We start from the raw sequence: 24,020 nt of genomic DNA on the forward strand, positions 1-24,020 counted from the left end.
TAGTGAGGATTTTCCAAATAGGACTCTAATAGCCTAAGAGACAATAGCAAGAGTTAACAAATGGAATTACATGAAATAAAAAAGCTCTATGCAGCAAAAGAAATAATCACCAGAGTGAAGTACTGGCCTATAGAAGATCTTTGCCATCTACTAATCTGACAGAGGATTATATCTTGTCTATATTATATAAACCTCAAATAGAAAGCCCCTCCCAGGCAATCAAGCCAAAGAATAGGCAAACAGACTGGACTCTTTCATGTAGTTCTGAGAGTCCTCGGTAAATCCCATAGCTCCTTCTTCAAAAGCCATCTCGAGTTTGACCCCATTGAGGTGATTATCTTTCTCTCCTGGGATTATTTCACCAAACTTCTCTCTGATTTCCTTGCTTTTTACCGCTTTAGGATTTGTATTAGAACAATGTAAAAACACAATGTCATGTAATTTCTCTGCAGTAAGCCCAGCAATGAGTTTCTATCTTACTTAGTGTTGAAACCTGAATTTATTGTGTGTCTTTCTGGCTTTTTCTCCTTATGCTTCTTTGTATATATGCATATCCATTGTAATAAATACAAAAAAAGTTGAAAACTACATTGAGGCTATTCAATTTCCTTGTCTGGGGCAGGGTGTGGGAGTCTTTAAAAAAACCTTTTTCCAATAACCTTAAAATTATTTCTCTAGTTACAGTTAGTATTATGCTTATTCTTTTAGAAAGTTTAAAAAGGAATATAATACAGTTTTCAGAATGCAACATGTTGGTTGTTAGATTTTGGGGACTGTGTAAAGAGACTGAAGGCTGAAAAAGAGACAAAGCCTGATCTTTCAGCAGACAGGACTGTGTTGGCACACACAGCGAGGGGCAGCCTCTCTCCCACTTGGGTGGTTGAAGGGACACCAGAGAAGAAAGATGGCTTCCACCCTATATAGGGACGGGAATAATCACAGCACAGGGCTTGTGTTTCCCTCTTGTAGTTCCTTTCTCCTGGAAGTTGCCCATCCAAGGTGAGACAGGTTGTACCAAAAGATAACTGCGCATGGTCAAGCAAGATTATCTGGAAGCTTGTAGGAATGCTGTTTTTTAGGGGAGACACTGTATCATTGATCAGAATCATCTAAGGACTTTTGTGGTTGCTGTAGTTTTTTATTTGTTTGTTTGAGACAGGATCTTACTGTGTACCCAAGGCTGGCCTTGGACTCTTGATCCTCTTTTCTGAGCCTCCCAGCTGTTAGATAAGAGGAACGAAGCACAGAGCTTGGCTTTATTAAGCAAATGATCAAAAACACCAAGTGTGATTAAGGATAAATAAAAGTATTATATGACAAAAAAATCAATGCCCTGTCCTCTTGCTGTGACATTTTGTGAGAACACATGTCAATTGTTTTCAGTGAGTAGTGCATGACTCCAGGACCCACAGTTTTAAAGGGGTGTAGAGAACCCAATGGGCAGAACATCAAGTGTTACTGGAATTTTGATTGGACATACAGAAAAAAGTAATTGTCTTAATCCATTTTGTATTATCACAAAATACTGGATACTGGGTAATGTAGAAGAGGAATAGGTTTATTTGTCTCACAAGTCTGGTGACTAGAAGGTCCAAACATCGTGGTTGCCAGCTTTCTGGTGAGCACTACTTGTCTCACAGTGTGGTGGAAAAGCACAATGGTAACTGGTTAAGTGCAAAGGGGCAGATTTTTGTGTTCAAGGAAGGAAGAAACCAGGAAGGAGCTAGGCCTGCTGCTGCTGTTCCTCCTCTTCCTTGTCTTCCTCATCTTGCTACCTACAGTCATGGGAACGAATTCACTTTTACCATATTTTCCCTAGTCTCTCAGGACAGCATTAATGCACTGAGAGGCTGGAGCCCCCAGGCCCTAAATACTTTCCATTTGGTCCTACCTCTGGAAAGTTCCACCACGCCACACTGCAGTCATGCAAGTTTTCCATGCATGAAACTTTGGGGTGGAGGGAAACCATATTGCTAATAATATACATAGACATTGGCATCCTGAATAGAGCTGAGATTAGCATTATCTGAATACTTATGGTGAGTCCATAATAGTGAGAGTCCTCTATAGTGTGGTGGTTATCATGTTCACATCACATAACATCAAGGAAAGCTTTTGACTACAATGTCTTAAGCAATGAATGTATTTTGTAAGACTGGAGTTTTGAAGTTTAGGCTGGTTAACAGTGCAGTACTGTCACTGAAGTCTTAGATTCCATCCTTTAGCTATCGTTATTCAGTTAAAATCTCATTTTACAAATTTGTAGCATTATTGTTGTTACTGGGAACAGTTTTATATATTTTTGAATTTTTGTAATTACCTTTTTCATCCTTGTACTTAAATGGTTCCTGGTTCTTGCCATTCAAGGAATGACGGCCACCTTTAAAAGGAGGAAGTTTAGAGATGTGGTGGTAAAGGGTCTTTATGGACCTGTGTTCTTCTGTAAGAGTAAGAAAGCCTTCCCAGAAGCACCTGGAGTCTAGGGTAAAGATAAGGAGATGATGGGATGCAAAGAAGAGGCTCACATTTCAGACAATCATTTTAGAAGTCCAACGCATTCCAGGCAAAGAGAATAGAAAACCGAATTGTGAAGAAAAAGAAATAAAAATTAAAAAAGTGTCAGGAACTGAAGGCATCCAGAAAGAGAAAATAGTAAGTCACATAGAACCAGAAATCAGCTGTCTCAGTGTCACACTGAAGTCTAGAATACAGTAGATGACAGTCAGCCTGGAGACTGAGAAGGACAATGTCCCAGTTATAGTCCAAGGACTGTCCCCTGGGGGAGGCTCAGTGCTTAGTTCTATTGATATCTTCAACCAAGTTGATGAAGTCCACTGTGGTGGTTTGAAAGATAATGGTCCCCAAAGGGAGTGGCACTATAGGAGGTGTGGCTTTGTGGAAGTGAGTGTGGCCTTGTTGGAGGAAATGTGTCACTGTAGGGGCAGGCTTTGAGATCTCATATATGCTCAAGCCACACCCAGTATCTCAGACCACTTCCTGTTGCCTGTGAGTCAAGATGTAAGAACTCTCAGCTCCTTTTCAAGCACCATGTCTGCCTGCATACTGCCTTGCTTCCTGCCATGATGATAATGGACTAAATCTCTGAACTGTAAGCAAACCGCCATAATTAAATGTTTTCCTTTATAAGAGTTGTCGAGCGCCCGGAGATCCTGAGTCTGTGTCTTGCTTCAACAGTGTTTGGACAGAGCAGACCCCGGGCCTCCCTTTGTTAGCGCCCAGCCGCCTCTCAGTGTCTCCAGTCGCAGCCTCCGGGACCATCTCCGCGCTGCCATCGGCCCCCAGGACCCGCCAGCACCGTCTCTCCGCGGTCAGCTCCATCCTGCGCATCAGCCATGAGCTCCCAGGTCCGTCAGAACTATTCCACCGAAGTGGAGGCTGCCGTGAACCGCCTGGTCAACTTGCACCTGCGGGCCTCCTACACCTACCTCTCTCTGGGCTACTATTTCGACCGGGATGACCTGGCTCTGGAGGGTGTCAGCCACTTCTTCCGCGAACTGGCCGAGAAGAAGCGTGAGGCCGCCGAGCGGCTGCTCAAGATGCAGAACGAACGCGGAGGCCGCGCGCTCTTCCAGGATGTGCAGAAGCCTTCTCAAGATGAGTGGGGTAAATCCCTGGAGGCCATGGAAGTTGCCTTGGTCCTGGAGAAGAGCCTGAACCAGGCCCTCTTGGATCTTCATGCCCTGGCTTCTGCTCACACAGATCCTCACCTCTGTGACTTCCTGGAAAACCATTTCCTGGATGAGGAGGTGAAGCTCATCAAGAAGATGGGCAACTACCTGACCAACCTCCGCAGGGTGGCTGGGCCGCAGCCGGGACAGACCGGTGTGCCAGCACAGACTGGTGTGCCCCGGCCATCTCTGGCCGAGTACCTCTTCGAGAGGCTCACTCTCAAGCATGACTAGGAGGCCTCACCTTCCATGGGGCTCCCTCCTCTGCTCTGCACCAGCCAGTCTCAGGACCTTCACCCCAACCTCTAGGCAGCTTTGTTAACCGCTCTGGAGCCCCTCCCAAGTCTCGGGACCAAGTGAAAATAAAGCATTTTGAAATAGCAAAAAAAAAAAAAAAAAAAAAAAAAAAAAGAGTTGTCATGGTCATGGTGTCTCTTCACAGCAATAACTGACTAAGACACCCACCTATCACACCCTCACAGAAATTCTAAGAATAATATTGGACTAAATACCTCGGAAATTGTGATCCAGCAAAATTGACACAGATAGTTACCAAAGCATACATTAACTAATATATTTGACTATTGGGGAAATAATGTTGATAGACAAATATGGAGAAAGTGATGATAGGTCAAGAGGGAGAAAGTAAATTTTATAAACAGAGTTTTCAACAGGAAAACTAAAAAAAAAAAAAAGGTATAAAAAGTGATATGTACTTGTAGTATGATAATTGATTCTTCTGTAAACAAATTTATTTTGTATGATGATGGAAGAACTGGCTTGAATTAGATTAAAGTTATATTATTGTTTTTATTTTTAATTATGTGTATGTGAATGCAAGTGCCCTCACAAGTTAGAGGTGTCAGATCCTGGAACTGACTTCACAGGGAGTTGTGAGCTGTCTGATATGTGTGTTGGAAATTGAACTGTGGTCCTCTATAAAGAGCAGTATGTGCTGTTAACTGCTGAATCATTTATTCAGCCTCAGGTTATTGCATTATTATACAGAGAATATGGGGAGAAGATATGAGAGAACTAAATATTCCATCTGTCAAAACAAGAAGACCTTGGGTAGTGACTAAAGAAATCAGCACATGTGCAAAACCTTATGGTACATTTAAAAGCGTGGCATTTAAAAAATGTGGAGCTGGCCCGGGCGGTGGTGGCACACGCCTTTAATCCCAGCACTCGGGAGGCAGAGCCAGGCGGATCTCTGTGAGTTCGAGGCCAGCCTGGGCTACCAAGTGAGTTCCAGGAAAGGCGCAAAGCTACACAAGAGAAACCCTGTCTCGGAAAAAAAAAATGTGGAGCTAAATATCAAAAGAAAGCCAGAGGATTTGGCTGTGATTGCTGGGGGTCACACACATGGGAGGGAGGAGGGTGTGGCAGGGACCTAGTATTGCATAAGCTTTTTAGTGAAATGTTAGCTTTTATCTTCTGCAAGCATTGCTTTAAGAAAATCAATTAAGAATAAAAAAAGGAAATTCTTTATGAGTTGGCCTGGAAACACCCTTTTCATTGATTTTCTGTAACGAAGTAAAAAAATATGTGTATTTCAAAGATGAGAAATCAGGACTAGGCAGAAAAATAGTTTGACCAGATACATTTGGATTATGAACAAAAGAAATTTTAAGGTTCTTGATTCTGATTGAGTTTTGTGGAGTCTTCATGTACAGGAATTTTTAGGACACCTGCTATGAGAGGTGCTTTTGTTTTCTCAACAGTAAGTGAGGAAGTGGTACTTACGGGGCTGGAGAGATACCCTGCACCTACATGGTTGCTAACTACCATCTGTGACTCCATTTCCAAGGGGGTCCAACGCCCTCTTCTGGCCTCCATAGGCACTGCATATATGTGGTGTACAGATATACATTTGGGGAAAAAAAAACATGCTCATAAAATAAAAACATCTTAAAAAAATTAGAAAAGCAATGGTACTCAGGAAGCAGGGATGATGTAAATGGAGAGTTGTCAATATATGTACTCTAGGACATTGCAGTGGAAAAAATCCTACATTTGGATGATCTGTATAAGGTATTTTCAAAGTTTGTTGATTAGATTGTATGTTAGCATCTTGTCTAGTACAGTGTCATTCTAGTATTTTAGCTTGTCTTTATGTACACCCATATATGCTCAGCAAAGATGATGCTGTATTCCCACTTCTGGGTAGACTCTGCCTCTTGGGACAGTTGAATGACCATTTCTTTCCATGTATCTGATGCAGCATGCAGTGAATCTATTGCAATGATTTTTGAGGGTTGTTTGCCCTGTACCAGTGAGATCCAGATACTATGATTCTTTTTCTTACTCTTCTTGGATCTTAGCAACCTTATCTCATAATCTAGATAGGGCCTGATTTTCTTAGTACTCCTGAATTTTTCATAAAATAATTTGCAGTAGTACTTGAGCACTTGTATGGAAATGCAGTAGACTATTAGCTACTGAATTTTTAACTGCTTATGAAGTAGTGCAGATGTCTTCTATGTAAGGAATTACATCCAGATAAACCCATGACAAGTTGAAAACATAATTAGTTACAGGCTGAAAGTATCACTAGTTAAAAATGCATGTAATAACCTGACCTACCAGCCATTTGGGCTAGTAATATGGAGTGCTGGTCTCTTATGTCCTTCATGTTCATATGGCTGACTAGAAGTTCATTGTGGCTATCCAGCATCTCAGTAGAGGGTCTTAACAATCCCCAGAAGAAGATGAGTATTCAAGGCTATGTATCACTTTCTACCATTGCAAAGTTGAAGAATTTTAAGTCAGGCCATTATAAGCTGGAGAGAACCTGTAATTACAGACCAAAAGACATCTGCTCATTGCAAGATACCTCTTCTGTATGTTTATAAATATTAGTCATTTGGCAAAAAACATTTATATTTTGATGCTTTTCCAGATGTAGGGATAAAAATGAAAGCAGGATGCTGAAGTTTACATTTTGTGTGCTCAGATTTGTCAAAGAATAAAAGAATAGTACTTCTAATAACTGTTAGAGAAGAATTTGTGCAATAGTAGGAAATAGATTAAACATAAGAACAAATTAGTGTGACACAATCCAGTCTTTTTTTTTTTTTTTTTTTTTTTTGGTTTTTCAAGACAGGGTTTCTCTGTGTAGCTTTGCGCCTTTCCTGGAACTCACTTGGTAGACCAGGCTGGCCTCGAACTCACAGAGATCCGCCTGTCTCTGCCTCCTGAGTGCTGGGATTAAAGGCGTGTGCCACCACTGCCCGGCTCACAATCCAGTCTTAAAACCTCTTTTCGGATTTGCCTGTGGGCACGTCTGTGAGGCATTTTCTTGATTGCCAATTGATGTGGGAGGGCCTAGTCCATTGTGGGAGGGTCCATCATCGGACAGGTGGGCCTGAGCTGTATAAGAAAGGTACTGAATGTAAGAGAGAGCAGCTTTGTATACCAATATCATTCCTGCAAATGTTGAATATTCCTAAGACCCGCCAGATTTTCTGCAAGAAATGTGGCAAGCACCAGCCCCACCAAAGTGACAGATTAGAAGGGCAAGAGTTTTTTGTCTGCCCAGGGAAAGTGGCCGGATGACAGGAAACAGAGTGGCTGTGGTGGGCAGACTAAGCCTATTTTCCAGTAAAAACAAAAAACAAAAAATAAAACAAAAAAAAACAACTAAAACTACAAAGAAGATTGCTTTGAGACTTGAGTTTGTTGAGCCTAACTGTGATTCTAAGAGAATTCTGGCTAGTAAGATGTGTGAGCATTTTGAACTTAGAGGCTATAAGGAGAGAAAGGACCAAGTATCCAGTTCTAAGCTAATTTTGTTATGAAGACAATAAAATCATGATCTTTTACTCAAAGAGACAGAGACAGACATTGGAGAGACATATAGATAGATAGATAGAAGATAGAAGATAGAAGATAGATAGATAGATAGATAGATAGATAGATAGATAGATAGATAGATAGATAATGCACCAGCTTTCTTAGTTTGTGCTTCAATTCCTGCCCTGACTACCTCATTGAGTGATTGTGACCTGGAAATATAATCTAGATAAACCCTTTCCTCCCTAAGTTGCTTTTGGTCGTGGTGTTTTTCACAGCAACAGAAAGCTAACTAGAGCAGTCTGGTACCTAAAAAAGTTTTTCATTGCTGATGTTAACAGTGTGTTTCACTTCCTGTCATTCTGGAAGCTCTTCTGACTTAAAAAAAATCCATATACATAATTCACCCTCACAAGAAAACACCAGTGATATTTGAAAGGCTGAGGAAGGATGACTGAAAGCTCAAGGCAAGCCTGGACTGGGTTACATGCTGAGTTCCATCTAGGATATCCTGAGATACAGTAAGGCCCTGGAGAGAGAGAGAAGGCGGGGATAAAAGCAAATATCTTACTGACTTTGCAAACTATTTCTTAAACATTAGCGGGTAAATGTTATCCTAAAGAGCTATTTGAAAATGAGAATGAGAGTAAAAACTTTGGAATTCCATCTGTAAAATTTAGATTTTCATTAATTTGACTTTTTACAAACTAAGGCAGTTTTACAAGCTTTTCCCTGTTGTATATTACACATTATATGAAGATAGGGTCATAGAGAGACTGTTGGAGATTTTAGTGATCTTTTAGCTAACAAAATAACACCAAGGACTAAAATATTGTTGGCTAAAAGAGTTTCCTTTTTCCTTATGGTTCAGTATCATGGTCTTAATATACATTGCAATGTTCATGTAATGTTAAACTTACATTTCAAAACACCCTTTTTAATTGAATGAAGCCAAGTATGTGAATGTACTTTATATGTTACCATAATTTGAGGATGAATTGAAAGTTCATGGTGAAATATATTTAATTTCAGCAATAGTATTCACAAGAATAAATGCCTACCGGTTAGTGATATTTATTAAGCTGTAGGGACAAAAATTACCTGTCATATTTTTCCATATAAATAAAAATTTAATTTTAACATAAATATTTTAGTGTATTCAAAAATTTTCCTAATTAGGTATTTATGCTCAGTTTATTTCATCCAGGTAATGTTACAAGTTGTGTTTCTTGCTTTATTTTTCTCCTCACTGTGCTTCAAAAATATATTTTCCATTTTGACAAATATAAAAAGCATCAGAAGTGGCCAGGCAGTGGTGGTACAGCCTTTAACCCCAGCACTTGGGAGAGAGAGGCAAGTGGATCTCTGTAAGATCGAGGTCAGTCTGATCTACAGAGCAAGTTCTAGAACAGTCAGAGTTACACAGAGAGACCCTGTCTTGAAAAACCAAACCAAACCAAACCAAACTAAACCCAAACCCACTACCACCAACAAAAAGCTAAAACAAAAACAAAAACAAAAAAATAACCCCCACAAAAACCCCAAAATGAATATTAAAAAATTAAACATTAAAATCAGCTAGCACATACTTGGTTCAATAGATAATAATATCAAAACCATCTAGACACTGAACATCAGCAAGTTTTGAAGTTTATTTCTGGTAATAAAGGTCTGTGGTTATCACATATAACTTTAAAAAAATATTCACTTGAAACTTTCCCATGTAATAGCCTGTTACTATTTTCAAGGTCACATGGTTTTCAGCTTCCTGGCACTTTCTTACAATGGTTCTACAGTGGTTAATGGGGTCCCTCAGTTCTGTATGCATTGAACACCTGGCTTACTAAGATGGACATTTAGATAACAGTGAGTAGAATTTGGTGAGACAGATTGTGTAATGCACAGATCGTGTGCTGCAGCTAAAGTGCTATGGAGCCCTTGCCATTATGAATGTGCATTATGACTACATTGTACGAAGTCCTGGTATGCAAATGTGTGGCATTCAGAGAAGTGAAATAATTCTGTGTTATTATTATCTTTGTAAATTACATCTGAAGAGTTTTTGAGGACTTTACGATGGCAGTTTCTATAGTCACAGTCACACAGTGTGTGCAGCACAAAGTGTTTTCTTTCTCTATTAACAATAAGTGAGCCAATGAAAATGCTTTTTAAATACACACCCGGCAAGCAGTTATCTGGCTTGTCGTTCCTACTATCCACAAACCATCCTTTATCATCTTTTAAGACAGCATAGGAAACAGCTTTGTAAACATCTGCTTTTCATTGTTAATTGTCAGGAAAACTTGCATTTAAAAGCTTTGGAATCCTCTTAATCTTATCAAGAAGAATATGTTATATACGTTTATCTTTTCCCTTTCAGATTATTTTTCAGACTTTAAAAAACGTGCTATCCTTCATTCACTTTTCAAAAATTAATTTTAGAAGTACAATATTTTTATTGATAGTTTTATGAAATTTCTTTCTGTAATTAATTGAAATTATTACTAACAAAGACTAAATTACATACAAAATATGCAAGATAAATAAGAGTTTAAATATATAATGTGTATATTCAAATTTTTCATGGGTATGTTACATATTGAAATGTTCAATGATAGAAAATATAAGGAAAAGATATTTGGTAGCCCAAAAGACAGATTAATTTAGGACTTCAAATCTTCTGCTATAACTATTCTTTGGGAAATATGCTTTATTTTCATAAGCTTTTTCTGTTCCAATAATTGAGCCATTAATGTCACCAGAGCATCCCTGGCAGTGATATACTATGAAGGTTTTTGTAGTAATGCAGTGACACTTCCTTCTAAATCAGAGGGACTGTTGAAATAATCACTAAAAATATTAAAATTCTGGTCTAGTTGTTCTGAATTTATAATGTGAAAGAAACTGCACCCATCTCTCAAGAACATAAAGAGCATCCATAATTTAATAATTAAGTAACACATAATAACCAATAATTTTTGTTACCTATAAATAGGACCATGTAACAAGAGGAAGGAATACTAAGAGAAGTAGCTGATTATTAATAAAAACTTTTTTCACAATGTACTCATTTAGAAGCATTTTATAACCTTTATTAAATTTCCATCTTACTATGTAATTAAAAAGTATTGTTTTTTTTTTTAAAAACTTGTTCTTTACCATTTTCTAAGTCGGTAGAAGTTGGACCCTTACTGAATTTCTTTTGCTTTTCAAACTTGTATTGGAGTGATGTAGGCCTAGGCCTTATACTGCATAGAAAATTAATTTAAGTGACATATTGTTGCAGTTTCTATGACAACCATATCATGATGCTCATGTCCTTAAAAATTTATAAACTATAATCTGAAGTATGCTAATTCTTGTGAGTGTAGTCAGCACTTGTTTGCTTAATATTCATTTTAGTACTGAGCTTCATCAACTTTGAAAGTCTGATGGTAACATGCTACATACAATTAAAAGAGGTTTTTGTATGAACTCTTGAGTTTGAACGTTTTCCCCAGAGCCTACAATTCATGAACTTTTAAGCATGCACGAGAGAAGCTTTTCATTCTCTTTTTTCTTGAAGAGATAGAAATGAACGTGGGGTGAACACATGCTGCAGACTTTCAACATGGCTGTTTCCCTCTCCACCCCTATTGGAAAGAATATACTCAAACCCAATATAACAAATTCTAATAAAAACTAGAAAGTCAGTAACATCCAATGAGCTATTTAAATAATAGTGAATATTCAGATCCTTGGGAACATTGGCTTATTCCTTCAACCTGTATTGTTTGAGTTCAAGAAGCCAACATCTCTATCATATATGTATGATTATGATATGTGATAAAGACATGTATGAGGTTAAAGACATTTTGCCTGGCAATTATATTAAACATTTTGATTTGAAATACAGTTTGAATTTTTTAGAACTGATTTTATAATAAACAATGCTATTAGAATTGCATATAACCATAAACTCTCTTGTTAAGATGTTTTTAGATATATTACTTGGTAAATTAGAAATATATAATTTAAGAATTTGTATTTTAGAAATATGTATAATTTGTTGGTTGATAAAAATAACTGGGTAATTTAATTTAAATAGTATATACTGAATAAGATAATATAACATCATATGGAATTATCAAACGCCAAACATAATACTTTGCTGGCATATTTTATAAAAATCATTTTTTATTAATGTTTATTGAATTATAAAAATACAAAAAATAAGTTCTTGGTTAACATGCTTTTAATTATTTTCTTTTCACATATTAGGCACTTAATGAAATAACACATATGCAACAGAAATCCTATATTTAGGCATTTTAAAAAGTGATCCATAGTTTGAGAAGAAAGATTGTTAAGGACCAAATTTTAAAATTATGGGATACCAAATTCAGTCTTAAAAATACAATGCATAAACCATCAAATTTCTGAGGCAAATACTCAGACTTCTTCAGAAAGGTAATGTCAGTAAGCCACTCTCCTGGCACCTACTGGGGAGTGGGCCCTTGTCTGTCTTTTATGAGGCATTACAATCTGTGTCATGTTGATTTATTCAGTGTTTCTGGTGTGACTCGAGTGTATACTAAATGGAATGACAGTCATGTTAGCGAATAGCAAACTTCAGTCTCTTTAGTCAGTTAGCAGCACCTATGAGGTAGTGTGAATGCTTTTCACTTGATGGTGAAAAGATAACACAGTATCACAGTTATTGTGAGGGGTACTTGGAATTTTAGTGAGGAAAGTTTACTTCTGTGGTTGAAATATAACCTTTCATTGTATTCTCTCTCTCTCTCTCTCTCTCTCTCTCTCTCTCTCTCTCTCTCTCTCTCTCTCTGTGATACATGTGCTAATTACCTGGATCATTTTTATTTTGGTTAAAAAAATCCCACAATTCCATGTAGAATGTCAGAGAAACATTTGGATGAGTGATTAGCCTTTCTCTTTTCATGTGGCCATTTCAGCAGCATTAGCTTCAGTAGCCTTCAGTGGTAAATCAGCTGTTGTCCTGATGCCTTCTTTCACGGAGCATTTCAGAAAGGTTAGCTTGATATTTTTTAAAGTATAGCTAATTTATATGGGTTTTGGAGTGCTAGTAGAGGGCTTCAATGGTTCCCTACCATACCTTTATTTATGATAGTTTAATTTCATTACATTTTCCATTAATGTTCTATTTACAATAAAGTGAAGTGTGTCCATTGAATAATGTCAAATTATACTGCAAGGGTTTTGTTTAAAAGTCATGGAATCGGTCTCTGACTGCCTATTCAATGTGTGCCCCAGTTTCTTTAACTGATGTTTCTACCTAAGCTTGCTTTCTGCCAGTTATGTTGGCCCCAGTGTATACCCCTTCCATTTAAGAGAAAATGAATGGCCAGAATTATGTATAGCAAAGGCAAGCTTCCTTTGAGGTAAGGCTCTGGGGCATTGTACAAGTCTAATGTTCTTCCATGAAGTTGGCCCACCCCACTGTGACTGAGAAATGAGATGATTTGAGGGCTATTACATACTTACAGTTTTCATAGTGGATTAGAATAACATTACTTAGCACAGGTGTTTCTATAATTGGGATTCCCCAGGAAAATTCAGTACTGTATTCAATAACACTGAGCTTGCCACACGAGTGAAGGCACTGTTGATTTGCTGGGCTGTGGCATGAATCAGAAGAGAAGGGTCTGCCTTAGAGGCCTGTTGCTTCTCCTTTCAGAGAAAACATTTCCTGTTGGCCATTAGGATCAGATTGCTGTGGACCTATTTACAAATTTTATTTCATTATTTATTTATTGCTGGCCAAATACTGTCAGGCCCCAGTTGGTGTCAGCCAGCTCTGGTTTAAGCTTTCATATAACTCAAAATAGTTCCCAAGTGTCCTTTTTCTTAAACAATTCTTCTTTTGTAAAACATCATATTTAAATAACATTTATGTACCCAAGTAGCAGTGAAAAAAATCTCAGGAGTGCCCTAGGGGCACTTCTCTGAGGAGGCCCTTTGGGATGGCCTTGTAAGATGCCTCCAAGCCTTGAAGGCAGTTTTCCAGGAACAACAAAGAACAACCGCAGTAGGTTGTTGCAGGAGTCAGCAAGAGGGCTCTTTAAATCTTAGTATCCAGATAGCAAAAATATCTGCAGAACAGCGAGTGAAAACGGGCTTCAGAAGATGGCAGGACAGGAGATGGAAAGCAGGTGATACAATTAATAACACATTACTTAGTTTTACCAAACCCATTCTTAACACACTTGGAAGCACCGATTTCTTGGAAATTGGGCCACCCTAGACCCAGCTTTTTCAGCAGATAGCTGTGCTGTCTGAATGTTTCTCTTCTGTCCTCAGTTCTCACCTACAGACCTCTCCTTATGACCTTGGGGAATGTTTGCATCTCTAAGACCTTTGTCTCCCTTCCTGGAGATGGAAAGCAAAGCAACCTAAGATTGCAGACCTTGAGCCAGGTCCTTGCAGAAGAGCATAGGGTCCATCGCCCTACGGGAGCCAAGACTGCATCTCAAGCTAGCCTGGGTAGTTAGTGCCCAAAGTTCCCGAACCACAGTCCCTGCCTCGGATCTGTTCTCTAACCCCAATTTTGTATTCTGCTGAGAATGGCATTAGCTATTATGCAGGTGTTGCCCTGCCATCTCTTGGCCCGGGTTTTCCAAGACAGTACTGTCCCCGGGCTCCTCTGCTCCAGGGGGTCTTTCTTGGGCTTTTCTTTTAAACTGTCCCGGAGGTTGCCCTAGCTGTTAGCGACATCTGCACGGTGGGTCCTCGAGGCTCTGAGCCCAGCGCACTCTTGCGCTCCCACCTCAAGGTGGCGACCGAGGCACATAAACAAAGCCCGACTGCACTGGCGGTTGGCACCCAGGGGCTCATCCACGAATTTCAGTTTCCCAGCTGCTCCCCAGAGGGCCGAAATGACTGTTTAAGGGACTCTTGAAGATGGGTCGTTGGGCCGAAATGTCAGCCGTGCGTGCGTGCGTGCGTGCGTGAGTGTGTGTGTGTGTGTGTTGCGTGCACATGTGTGCCCGAAGCAGGCAGAAGCGCTTCTGGGATGGAAACTCTAGCTCCAACCCGTTTGGGACGCTTGAGACTTCCTAGCATCACCTGGGTCCTCAAGGCCCTCAGGCTCTGCGACCCAGGAGGCTGGGGCTCCCGTCCACTGTGCCTGTGTTCTGGGTCAGTGAGCAACTGGCAGGACAGAGGGTTTGGTCGCTGTCGCATACAGCAGATTTGCAGATCTCTGTTCAGTGACAACCACAATTTATGAGTGGGTCCGGAAAACACAGCTCTTCACAGCGCTGGAGTCCTTCTCCAGGATGCACGCAGGCCGAACCGAGGGGTAGGAGTAGTTGTGGGTGGGGAAGAGAGACACAGACAGTGAAAAGAATAAGCATGCGACAGTCATACAGTCTTACCTCTGGGACGAAGGACACGGTTCCTAGAACTGCGATCTGTATGGCCAGTGTGTAGCCCAGCTGTTTCTTCAGTAGGCGCTTCCCGCCTAACACCGCCTTCTGACTAACTTGGACAGGGCTTGAGCTGCCCCCTCCTACTTTCCTCCCCTTCTTTTTCTTTCCAGACATCGCTTTAACTCAACCTAGGGCATATCCAGAAGTCAGTTCCGTATAGAGCTTCCATTCAGTCGTGGCGGGGGGGAAATCCGGTTTACAGTTTCTCGTGGGCAGATGGAAGAAGTAGATGGTTACAGGACTTTGGAGGGGTGCGTAGGAATGGCACGGGGTGTTGGTGGCAGCGAAAGACGGTTTCTTTTGGGTCTTCGCACTGCCGCAGGTAAGGCTCTCAGATTGCAGCTGCCCTGCTGCAGAGTCGCAGTGGTGGGCTAGCGGAGGACGCTCCACTATTGAAAGGAGAGCAGAGGAGGGTGGAGTGGGAGAAACCGGCTCTGGACAGGCTCCCCGGCACGCATTGTCTTGGTTGGTGTCAGTGCCGGTGCGCAGCTGATGTCTTTGGGAGCGTTTGAACAAGGTAGACCATCCAGTACCCTCCCCCACCTTCTAGAACGTGTTTCAAAAGACGCGAATAGCTCTGAAATAAGTTTAAAAAAATCTTTGTCTGACTTTCCGTTCAAGATGTAAAAAAATGATTAAATAAATAAAACTTTATTTGACTGTGGAGTTAATCCAGAGACTCAACGACATCGCTGGTCTTTGGCCTTATTCTAATTCTGTGGTAGTAATTACCCTTCGTTTCTTTAAGTGCGATAGATTTATTGCCTTAGAGACTATGCACAGTTTGATTGAATTATTCATTTTTTTCTTTGGTGTAGACTGCATCTGGGGACTCTGATGTGACGTGTAGATTTTTTTTTCAGGAACAAAGGGAATGTGGAAATGAAAGAGAGAGGGAGAGAGAGGCTGGCAGATGTAATGAGACGCGGTGAAGGTGTACGCAGACGGGCACTCCCACGCCTCCTCCCTTCGGCTCTCACTGCAGCCCTGGGTAACTCGCAGGCTAACACAAACAGCTTTTCTCCCGCAGCCTGCCCTCTGTCACTGTAAGTACATCACCCTTCTCTTATCAGCATGCAGATTCCAGCCACGCACTCCCTCGCCTTGGCTTTGCACCTTTGACAGCCAAAGCACACTGGGAAATTAACTTTCCTGAGCTAGGAAAGGCATGTCTATAAAAGTTACTTTTTATTTATCTTTATTTTTCTCTGACAACAGAAGTTCATGCATTTTTACCACTTTCCCTACCTTCTTTGTGACGTGCTCTGCTGCTACTGTAACTATGGCTGTGCTTTTCCCAACTGGATGACTCTCAGGTTCAAATGAAATGTAATGTTACACTCCATCGTTTAAAGTCCGGGGCAGTGCCTTGTCCTTCTGCAAAATGACATCTTAAAGGATGAAGAGTATTATTCACAGTTGCTTTTGTTGTTGAAACAGGAGTTCCGATCTCTTTGAGGTACTGTCCCAAGGGCACTGTTATTTGGGAGTTGATGTTATCTGCTTCTCCCAAACTTAAATGAAGTGCCACGGGCTGCTGGAGCATTGGGGTGTTTGTTATCCCGGTTTAAGGAAACCAATGGCGAAAAGTTTTCTCCACGCTGTAATTAAAGTTTTTCAACTTCTTCCCTCTTGCCTTTTACACTCGTTCACGTATTCTTCGTTTTGTTAAAAGTTCTCCTTGATGTTTTGGAGTGACATATCTGTCCTGTTTACACAGTAGCTATGAAGCCTTTCCTTCGAGAAGTTGGCCACCTTAAGATGAAGTCATGTAGGTGAATGGTCCTCCTGGCTGGTGGAAGGGAGCTTTTCAAAGGGGGAATTCGAGGTTTTAACGGCTGTTATGTTTTTTTGCGTGGGTGTTTTAAATATTAACTTCGGAAGCAGGATTAATTGCGTTGCCCTTCCCAAGTTCAGGGGGAACCTCTCTCCAGGAACCGTGCGCGTCTTGTCTCGGCCAGTTCTGCCTCTTCTCTTGGAGGTGCGAGGCCAAACTTAGCAAAGCCGAGTTGTCTTTGGTTGGTCGAGGTGCACAGGGACACAAACACAGCGGGCGCCCAGGCAGCAACCCCAGCAGGCAGGTAAGTCAGCCTCACCCGCTGGCCTCTTCTTCCCTCCCTCAGTTCCCGCATTTTACCACCTGGGTTCGTGTCGAGCTGGCTCCGGCCCCCAGGGGAAGTGAGCGAGTGTGTTCCAGGATCTGAATGCGATGTCGGGTGCCCTTCATAGACTTCTTGGAATCCGCAGGCGGTGCGGACCAGGTGGAAAGCCCACCACATCAGCGGATGCCTGGCTCTCTGCCTCACCCACTTGCGTAGTACAGCTGGTACCCCAGGCTTTGGAGGAAACCTTTAGCAAGCACACACCCCTACTTCCCCCGGGCCACATGTCACTCAGAGCAGTCTGCATTGTGACACTCAGACCCCAAAGTTTAGTTTCCTTCTTTTGGGGCCCAATATTGTCATCTGCTCCAGTTGCCTATCCCTCAGCCATCTACTTTGGTACTAGTTTATGAACTGAAATCTAAAGAGAACTCCTGAGCGCTTTTTCAGAAGGCACTAGGGTCTTGGATCACAGAAATCTTGGTAACATTTCCTTTTTCTTCTTGCCTCCCGCCGACCTAGCGGCCTGCTTTCTGGTCGGCTGAGTCTGTCTCCCAGAGTGCTGAGTACTCTGTGTTTTAAAAAGATTAGTGCGCTGGTGTTGAGAAAGTCAAACCTGTCTCAGCGTTTTGGAGGAACCCAGTGGCTCCCATGTTTGCTTATGCGAAGGCTCATCTGTTTGGTGGCTCTTCCCTGAGAATGGGTCTTTGAGACCTAACTTGGCGCTTCTTTTCTTTGTAGGTTTTTAGGGCAGGTCATTTAGTTTGACCCGTAGGATTTGGAGAGGATCTCTGTACCCCCCCCCCCCCAGCTGAAGAGTTCCAGGCTCAGGAATTCAGAGGTAGGCTAGGTGGAACCTAGCTCAGACACAAATGGGGGTGCAGGTTTGGCCTTTCTTCCTGTGTGTCAGGTCTAAGATGGTCCAGCTTTGGGGAAGCCGGTCAAATAAGAATCTGGCCTGCTAGGCACTGGAGATTGCTCCTCATGGGGTCTCCAGTTCCAGTGCCTGGAGGCAGTTGTGAGCAATGGAAATCTCCAAATTTCTTGCCTAGGACTATTTTCCTTCCAACCCACCTTCAAGTCATTTTAACATATAGTCCTAAACTCCAAACCCTCAAACATTGTGTTTCCCATAGAGCAGAAGCAGCCGGTCTCTGCCTTCTTCCAGGCTCATCCTAGGTGTGATCTGTACCTTTATCCCATCCTTTCTCTCTTGTCTGGAGTTCATATGGAAGCTAACTAACATGAAGTGTACAGTAAGGAGCCAGTTCCTTCTATTGCCTGGTTAACAAAGATGAGGCTCTTCCCCCTTTCTCTTTGCTTCTGTCTATGGGAGGTCTTCCCTATGTTGGTTATCATTCCTGTTCCTTCTCTGCCTTATTTCAGCATCTCTCTTTAGGAGGCACCCCAGAGGAGCTCTCTTTTGTCAGTTTCTACAAAGTAGAAGCCTTTCAAGTCTCTGCAGGTATGCTGGTTAGCCAGAGCCTCTCTCCTGGCTTTTATTCCTCATGTAGGTCTCCACTGACCTCAGGTTTTTTTCTGGACCTGGTTTGAGGCAAGCCAACCTCACTTTTTACACACTGCCTCTTGTCAGCTCCACAATGAGGTCACAGATAGTTTTCTTACTTACCTCTTTTTCTTTTTCCGTCTCAACTATGGTATGGGCACCAACAATGTTTCCTCCTTTTCTGGACCCCCAGCTGTCTCTAACTTGAGATAAAGTTCTACTCAGTTAGGCCATTCTGTATCCTTCACACCATTACCCTACCCTACACATGGCTCAAAGGGGATCTTGAACATGTGTAGGGCTTTTATTGAGGAGAGGTGCCTTTTATTAGAGAATTGTCTATATCTGACTATGCAATTTTATATACTATTCTGGTTGACTTGGAACGCTTCATCTTCTCCAAGCTCCAGCTCAGTCACTTGAGATTCCAAGTCTGTCTTTGCAAGGTTAAGGTAATGAACATGTATCACCCACTCAGTTCCATGAAACAAGGCTCATCCATAGGATAGATGTTCGGCCATTTCATTTATTGTTATACCATATTGTTTTTACCATATTGTTATATGGTAAAAAGCTGTCTGTGGTGTTTGTACATATCTTTTTATAGAAAATTTATTCCGTGAACTCCATCAATCATATGGCCTCTAGGACAAGGCTACCCAACAACGTTAGGGATTTGAATGCCAATTTCTTTTTCTTTCAAATTCTCTTACATTCTTTAATTTTTCTTCTCATTTACCGAGGTTCTGCTAATTGAAGGTTTCATAATCTCTGCTTCCTGAGTCTTTTCCTCTCCATTCTGCTGACTACTTCTCTCTCACCTCTAGAATTTACCTCCAAAGTCACTTTTCTGCTCCCTGGCCCACTTCAACCCTGTTCTCCTCCTGTGTTTCTCCCACTTCTCACTGTTACCGTCTAGTTCAGTCTCACGGTATTTTTTAACCTCCGGTCGCTTAACTTTTCCGAAACTCAAGTGATTTTCTTTGCTTTCCTCCCGTTTGACTTCCTCACTTCCCCTTTGCTCTGCTTTTTTTCTCGAGAGCTGCCTACCTTTCTCCGGCTTCATTTGACCTTTTTCTTGGTTCCTTCACTAGCAGCCCCAGAATTGCCCTCTCCTCTATCTAGTTCTTGTCCCTTGTCCCCTCTTGGCCGGAATCGCCCTCTGCTTTCCCCTTGCAGTGGGTGCTCCACTCTGCGTCCAGTTCCAGTCTCTGCTCGCGCCGTCTCTCTGCCCTCCTCTCTGGGAGGCTTGCTCTTGCCTCTGCCTCCTGCTCTCCCCTCCTTCTTCTCCAGCCCTTCCCCCTCCCTCCCAGCCGCCCCGCCTGGCTTGCTGCCTCCTTCGCCTCTTGTCTCATCTTGCCTGTGTTGTCTGGGAGGGGAGCCCTGCCTCCTCTCCCTCGCTCAGATCAATGCCCTGGCCACTCACTTTCTGATGTTGCACGACGGGAAATGCTTTGAATACTTACGACATGGCCGCTCACACTGATTGCCAAGATTGACAGCACTAACCATCGCCTTCACTTGTTTCAAGGGGGGAAGCCCCCTGTCACCCGGCTCCGCGTGCACCTCCTGGCACCCCGGCAGCAAACTTGTGCGCTCAGCGCTCCCCCCTGGCCCGGGGCAGGACACCCCCGCAGACTTGAGTTAACGGGCGGCGGGCCGGGCAGCAGCGCTGGGGACCTGCTCCCTTGCTCCGCAGGCTCAGCTAATTGACCTAGCAACGACTCCCCTTTCTTTAATTTTTAAAATTTGTATCTTTCCCTTTTTCTTTAATGCCTTTTACTCCCGCGGCGCAGCGCACAAGGAGCCCTCCCGTGAGGTACCATCCTGGAGCCCGCCCAGGTAACCGGGACGGAGCGAGCGACTTAAGAGAGCGAGGGAGGCAGTGTGAGGAGAGCAGCAGTGAGAGCTACCTGTTGGGGCGCCGGAGGGGGCAGGGGACCGAAGCCCCCAGCGCCTCCCACTCCTGCCTTTCCCGGCACCTCTGGGGTTAGTTTCTCCGAGTGGGGACGGCGGCTGGGGTGGGACAGTGGAGGGACGCGAGGCAGGCGAGCGGAGCCCTTGGCAGAGCCTTGGCTTGCCGGGAGGGGACTAGGAGGAGGGCGCTCGCGGGAGGGCGGGCGGGCTGGCGAGCCGAGGTAGAGAAAGGGGCCCGGCGCTGCTCGCCTGCGGTGGACACGCCGATCCTCAGGATGCCTGCCTCTCTCGGAGACTTGTGTCCTACTCCAGAGTCGGTGACAGATCTTCGAGGCGGGTTTCTGGTTTTCTTGCCCCCCTTCCCCAAATCACTCCAAGAAAACACATGTTGTAGCCTCAGATAACTGTGCGTAGGACACTGAGGCAAAAGGGCAGGGAGAGACAGCCAAAGCCACCTTTGACAGCAGAACTGTTATCGCCATCGCAAGTATTCGTCCGGAAATCTGTCTGCCCTCTTGGCCCACCTAATTCTTCCACCCTCGTTTCCCCAAGTAGATACTCTAATTTATAGAAGTGGGAATGAAATGAAAAAGAAGTCAGGTGGCTTAGAGAATGAATTGTTAAGTCTCCGTAAAGTTTGAGGTAGGTATTTCATGGAAGTTCGCACAAGTGTGGGATGTAAGAAGTTGGTGTGCCTGCCTGTGTTGTTTAGCTCCTCTCTCTCCCTCTCTCTCTCTCTCTCTCTCTCTCTCTCTCTCTCTCTCTCTCTCTCTCTCTCTCTCTCTCTTTCTCTCTCTCCTCTCTCTCCTCTCTCTCCTCTCTCCCCCTCCCTCGCTCTCCCCTTTCCTCTCTCTCTCTTCCTACCCCCACCTCCTCTTTCTCTTGCTCTTCCTCTCAATCTTCTAGTTTAAGGTTCAGATGGGGCTCTTGGGTGGTAATGCTCTTGGTGCCCACAAGAGGGCAACATCTTGAGGGCTTTGTGAACACTGGATTTCTCATCGCGGCATGCTTGTTTGGGTTTTGAGAAAGTTTTAACGAAACTTTCAAAGTGATATCTAATCTTATTCATAATATTAAAAAGTAAAGTCATAAAAAAGAAAGAAGAAACGAGAGAGAGAGAGAGAGAGAGAGAGAGAGAGAGAGAGAGAGAGAGAGAGAGAGAGAGAGAGAGAGAGAGAGAGAGAGAGAGAGAGAACAGTCAGTTTGCCAGGGGAGTTAGAGCCACAGGAGACGGGGGAGGGCTGTTGTAATTGTGGGTTTGGCCGACTGACGACTAGAGTGCCCTCCTCGGCAGTCTCAGTTGTAGCCGGAGGTCATGTAAATCGACCTTAAAAGAATGCATAAGCCATAAATTAAACTCTTACCCAAGGGCTGATCCATAAGTAGACAATATCCAACCTGGACAAAACGGGCTTCCTTTAGAGCAGACCTAAACCGCACCCCCCCAAATAGAGACTAAATGCGAAGTAAGTTTTCTTAGCGAATGAGTATTTTGTTTTCTTGAAAAGTGTCGGGTTGATTTGCCGTGTGACTGAGCCGCGGCAGTTCTAAGAGGCGTCAGTGTCAGCCAAGCTGGGGCGCAGGGGACGGGAGGTCCCGCTGGGCTTCTTGCCCCCCCCCCCCGCCCCATTTCGGTTTGGGACGGTTGGCTAGTTGTGGGGTTGACGCTGGCCTAGGTCGGGCGGGACTGCAGGATCTCCCCAGCGCTTCGTGCGGTGGTGAAGTTTACCCGAAGGAGCGCCTAAAGAAAACCCGGGTGGCCAGAAGCCGCGCGCTCCCTCCTAGCCCTCGCCCACCGCGGCTGCCCACGACTTTCCCAGGACGCTCGAGTTCCAGTTCCCCTCGCTCCCTCCATTATTGCACTTTACTTTTTATGATCTTCTCAGCAATAAACAAACCGAGCTCCAAGGCAGTCAGCAACCCAACGGTGGTCCTCTTTGCTCAGCACTAAGGCTGCGCAGGCTGGACCGCTGGCGGCGTGGGCGAGGGGCAGCTCTGTAAGGCTCGCGCGGGTTCGGCCTCCAGGTCCTCGGCGCTTCTGCCGGCACCCGCGTCTCAGAGGCTAGCCCGCCACCTTCGTCCCTCTAGGCTCTCTGCCCGGTCTGCCGCCCGCTGCCCTGTCTGCTGCCGGCCGGCGAGGTCCGTAGCACCGGCTGGGCCCTGGGTGGGAGGCGGTGCTGCAGAGGCCCGCCTGCCCCGAGGGAGCTGCTTTCGGCTTTCTCCCTTAAAGGGCAGTGCGTAGAAGGACCCGGGCTTGTGCAAAGGCTGCTGGGGTTGAACTGCGGCAAAGGAACGGCCGGGCTCTGCGGAGGACAGATTAGCTCCGGGTCCGCGCAGCTTTAAGATAAAAAGAGAGAATTGGTGTGTTCGGACAGATAAAAGGTGGTCGTTGCCGGCGTATTTTGAGTTTTATTTAAGCTTGTCTGATTCTGACCAAGTTTGAATATGCTTGTTTGTGTGAATGACCAGTTATTGACTTCCGCTCCTATTTGGGGTCTAAAATAACTCATCTTACAGGGCTGGCAGGGCTAGCAGTTAGCAAGATGGGCTCTTCTGGGCTGCTTCTGTGTGTCGCCTCCTGTAAGGGCCGCATTGCAAGTCTTAGTCTCAGGATAGTCCGAAGCTGTCCCGGCGGCACACTGGATTAGGCTCCCGACCTCCAGCCTCACTGTCGGTGAAGGAGTACGGGTGACTACTCTGTCCTGGACTCTGGGCTCCAGCGCACACTCCAGTGGCTTGGCTTTTGGCCCTGGCGGAACCGCCCAGCCAGAAACCCAGTGGATAGAGTGCCCCTTCCCCCGCCCACCAGGGTCTCCTCTCTTCTGTCCTTTGTAGTCACATGTCCGGGTTTTCCCCCTGGTCCCGAGAACAGACACAGCCCCGCCCAGTCTATTTCTAGAAGGTGGGTTTGGTGAATGAAAAGGTCAAGTAGTTAGGTTCCCGAGCTGGGCCACAGTGAGGGGGGACAGGACGGACACCTGGCAAGGCCCGCCCCGCCTGTCCCCCCAACCCTGGCGGGCCTGACTGCCTGCGACTGGCCTCCCTAGGCCACATTCTTGTGCTAAGTGCAAGAGGCCGTAGGAAAGGCAACCCTGAACCGGCCCAGAGCAGGCGAAGCTGATCCCGAGATGGCATTTTGTTTTGAACAGTTGCTGGGGTGGACGCTTCCTCATAAGGTAAGGTGTCAACTGGACAGTCGGCTGCCCAAATGCCACATGTATAATTAGCCTGCGCACTCAGCACCTCATCCCCAAGGCCCATAGGCACGGGCTTGGCTGTCTTGAACAGCTCAGTTCAGTTCTGGATTACAGGATTCCCGAGGGAAGCCGGATCGGCCAAGACAGCCCGGGGAGGCCCTGGCAGGGAAGACTGACCATGAAGCCTCGCTTTTGATTTTTGCCTTTTCTGCTTCTACAAGTTTTCGGCTGAGGGAGAAATACTGGTTAGGAGAGGATACTCAATATCGACAGCAGGTTGCAGGCTAGATGGGGAAGGGGAATGCAGAGACAATCTGGCCATACCCTTCTCGACTTGCTGCACTGGGGAGTCTGCAAGGACCCCT

The 24,020-nt window shown here is 44.1% G+C and overlaps 3 protein-coding genes across 7 annotated transcripts in view; 2 read left to right on the top strand and 1 right to left on the bottom strand.

The window, feature by feature from the left end:
* The window catches only part of C1H11orf58 (chromosome 1 C11orf58 homolog), a 59,123-nt gene extending 44,062 nt beyond the window's left edge, over positions 1 to 15,061 (bottom strand). The window contains exon 1 of the mRNA XM_028884571.2: positions 14,879 to 15,061. Coding sequence (XP_028740404.1) covers positions 14,879 to 15,046 — 168 coding nt within the window. The 5' untranslated portion in view covers positions 15,047 to 15,061. The remainder of the gene's footprint in view (positions 1 to 14,878) is intronic.
* On the top strand, positions 3,259 to 4,024 carry LOC114703704 (ferritin light chain 1-like). The gene has a single exon (XM_037211285.1). It carries the CDS (start codon positions 3,354 to 3,356, stop codon positions 3,921 to 3,923), a length of 570 nt encoding a protein of 189 aa, XP_037067180.1. The 5' UTR covers positions 3,259 to 3,353; the 3' UTR covers positions 3,924 to 4,024.
* A 36-nt stretch (positions 15,062 to 15,097) lies between the features above and the next one.
* Sox6 (SRY-box transcription factor 6) overlaps positions 15,098 to 24,020 on the top strand; it is a 560,497-nt gene continuing 551,574 nt past the window's right edge. For 2 of the 5 annotated variants that reach the window (XM_037211233.1, XM_028884563.2), the window contains exon 1: positions 23,120 to 23,634. The gene's annotated coding sequence lies outside the window, so the exon portion shown is untranslated. Of the gene's footprint in view, positions 15,255 to 15,795; positions 15,979 to 19,872; positions 20,384 to 20,695; positions 21,101 to 23,119; positions 23,635 to 24,020 lie in introns of those variants that run through there. The other 3 variants (XM_028884562.2, XM_028884567.2, XM_028884566.2) reach the window with 3 other exon arrangements.

This window comes from Peromyscus leucopus, chromosome 1, assembly GCF_004664715.2.
Source record: "Peromyscus leucopus breed LL Stock chromosome 1, UCI_PerLeu_2.1, whole genome shotgun sequence".
NCBI classification, from domain to species: Eukaryota; Metazoa; Chordata; class Mammalia; order Rodentia; family Cricetidae; genus Peromyscus; species Peromyscus leucopus.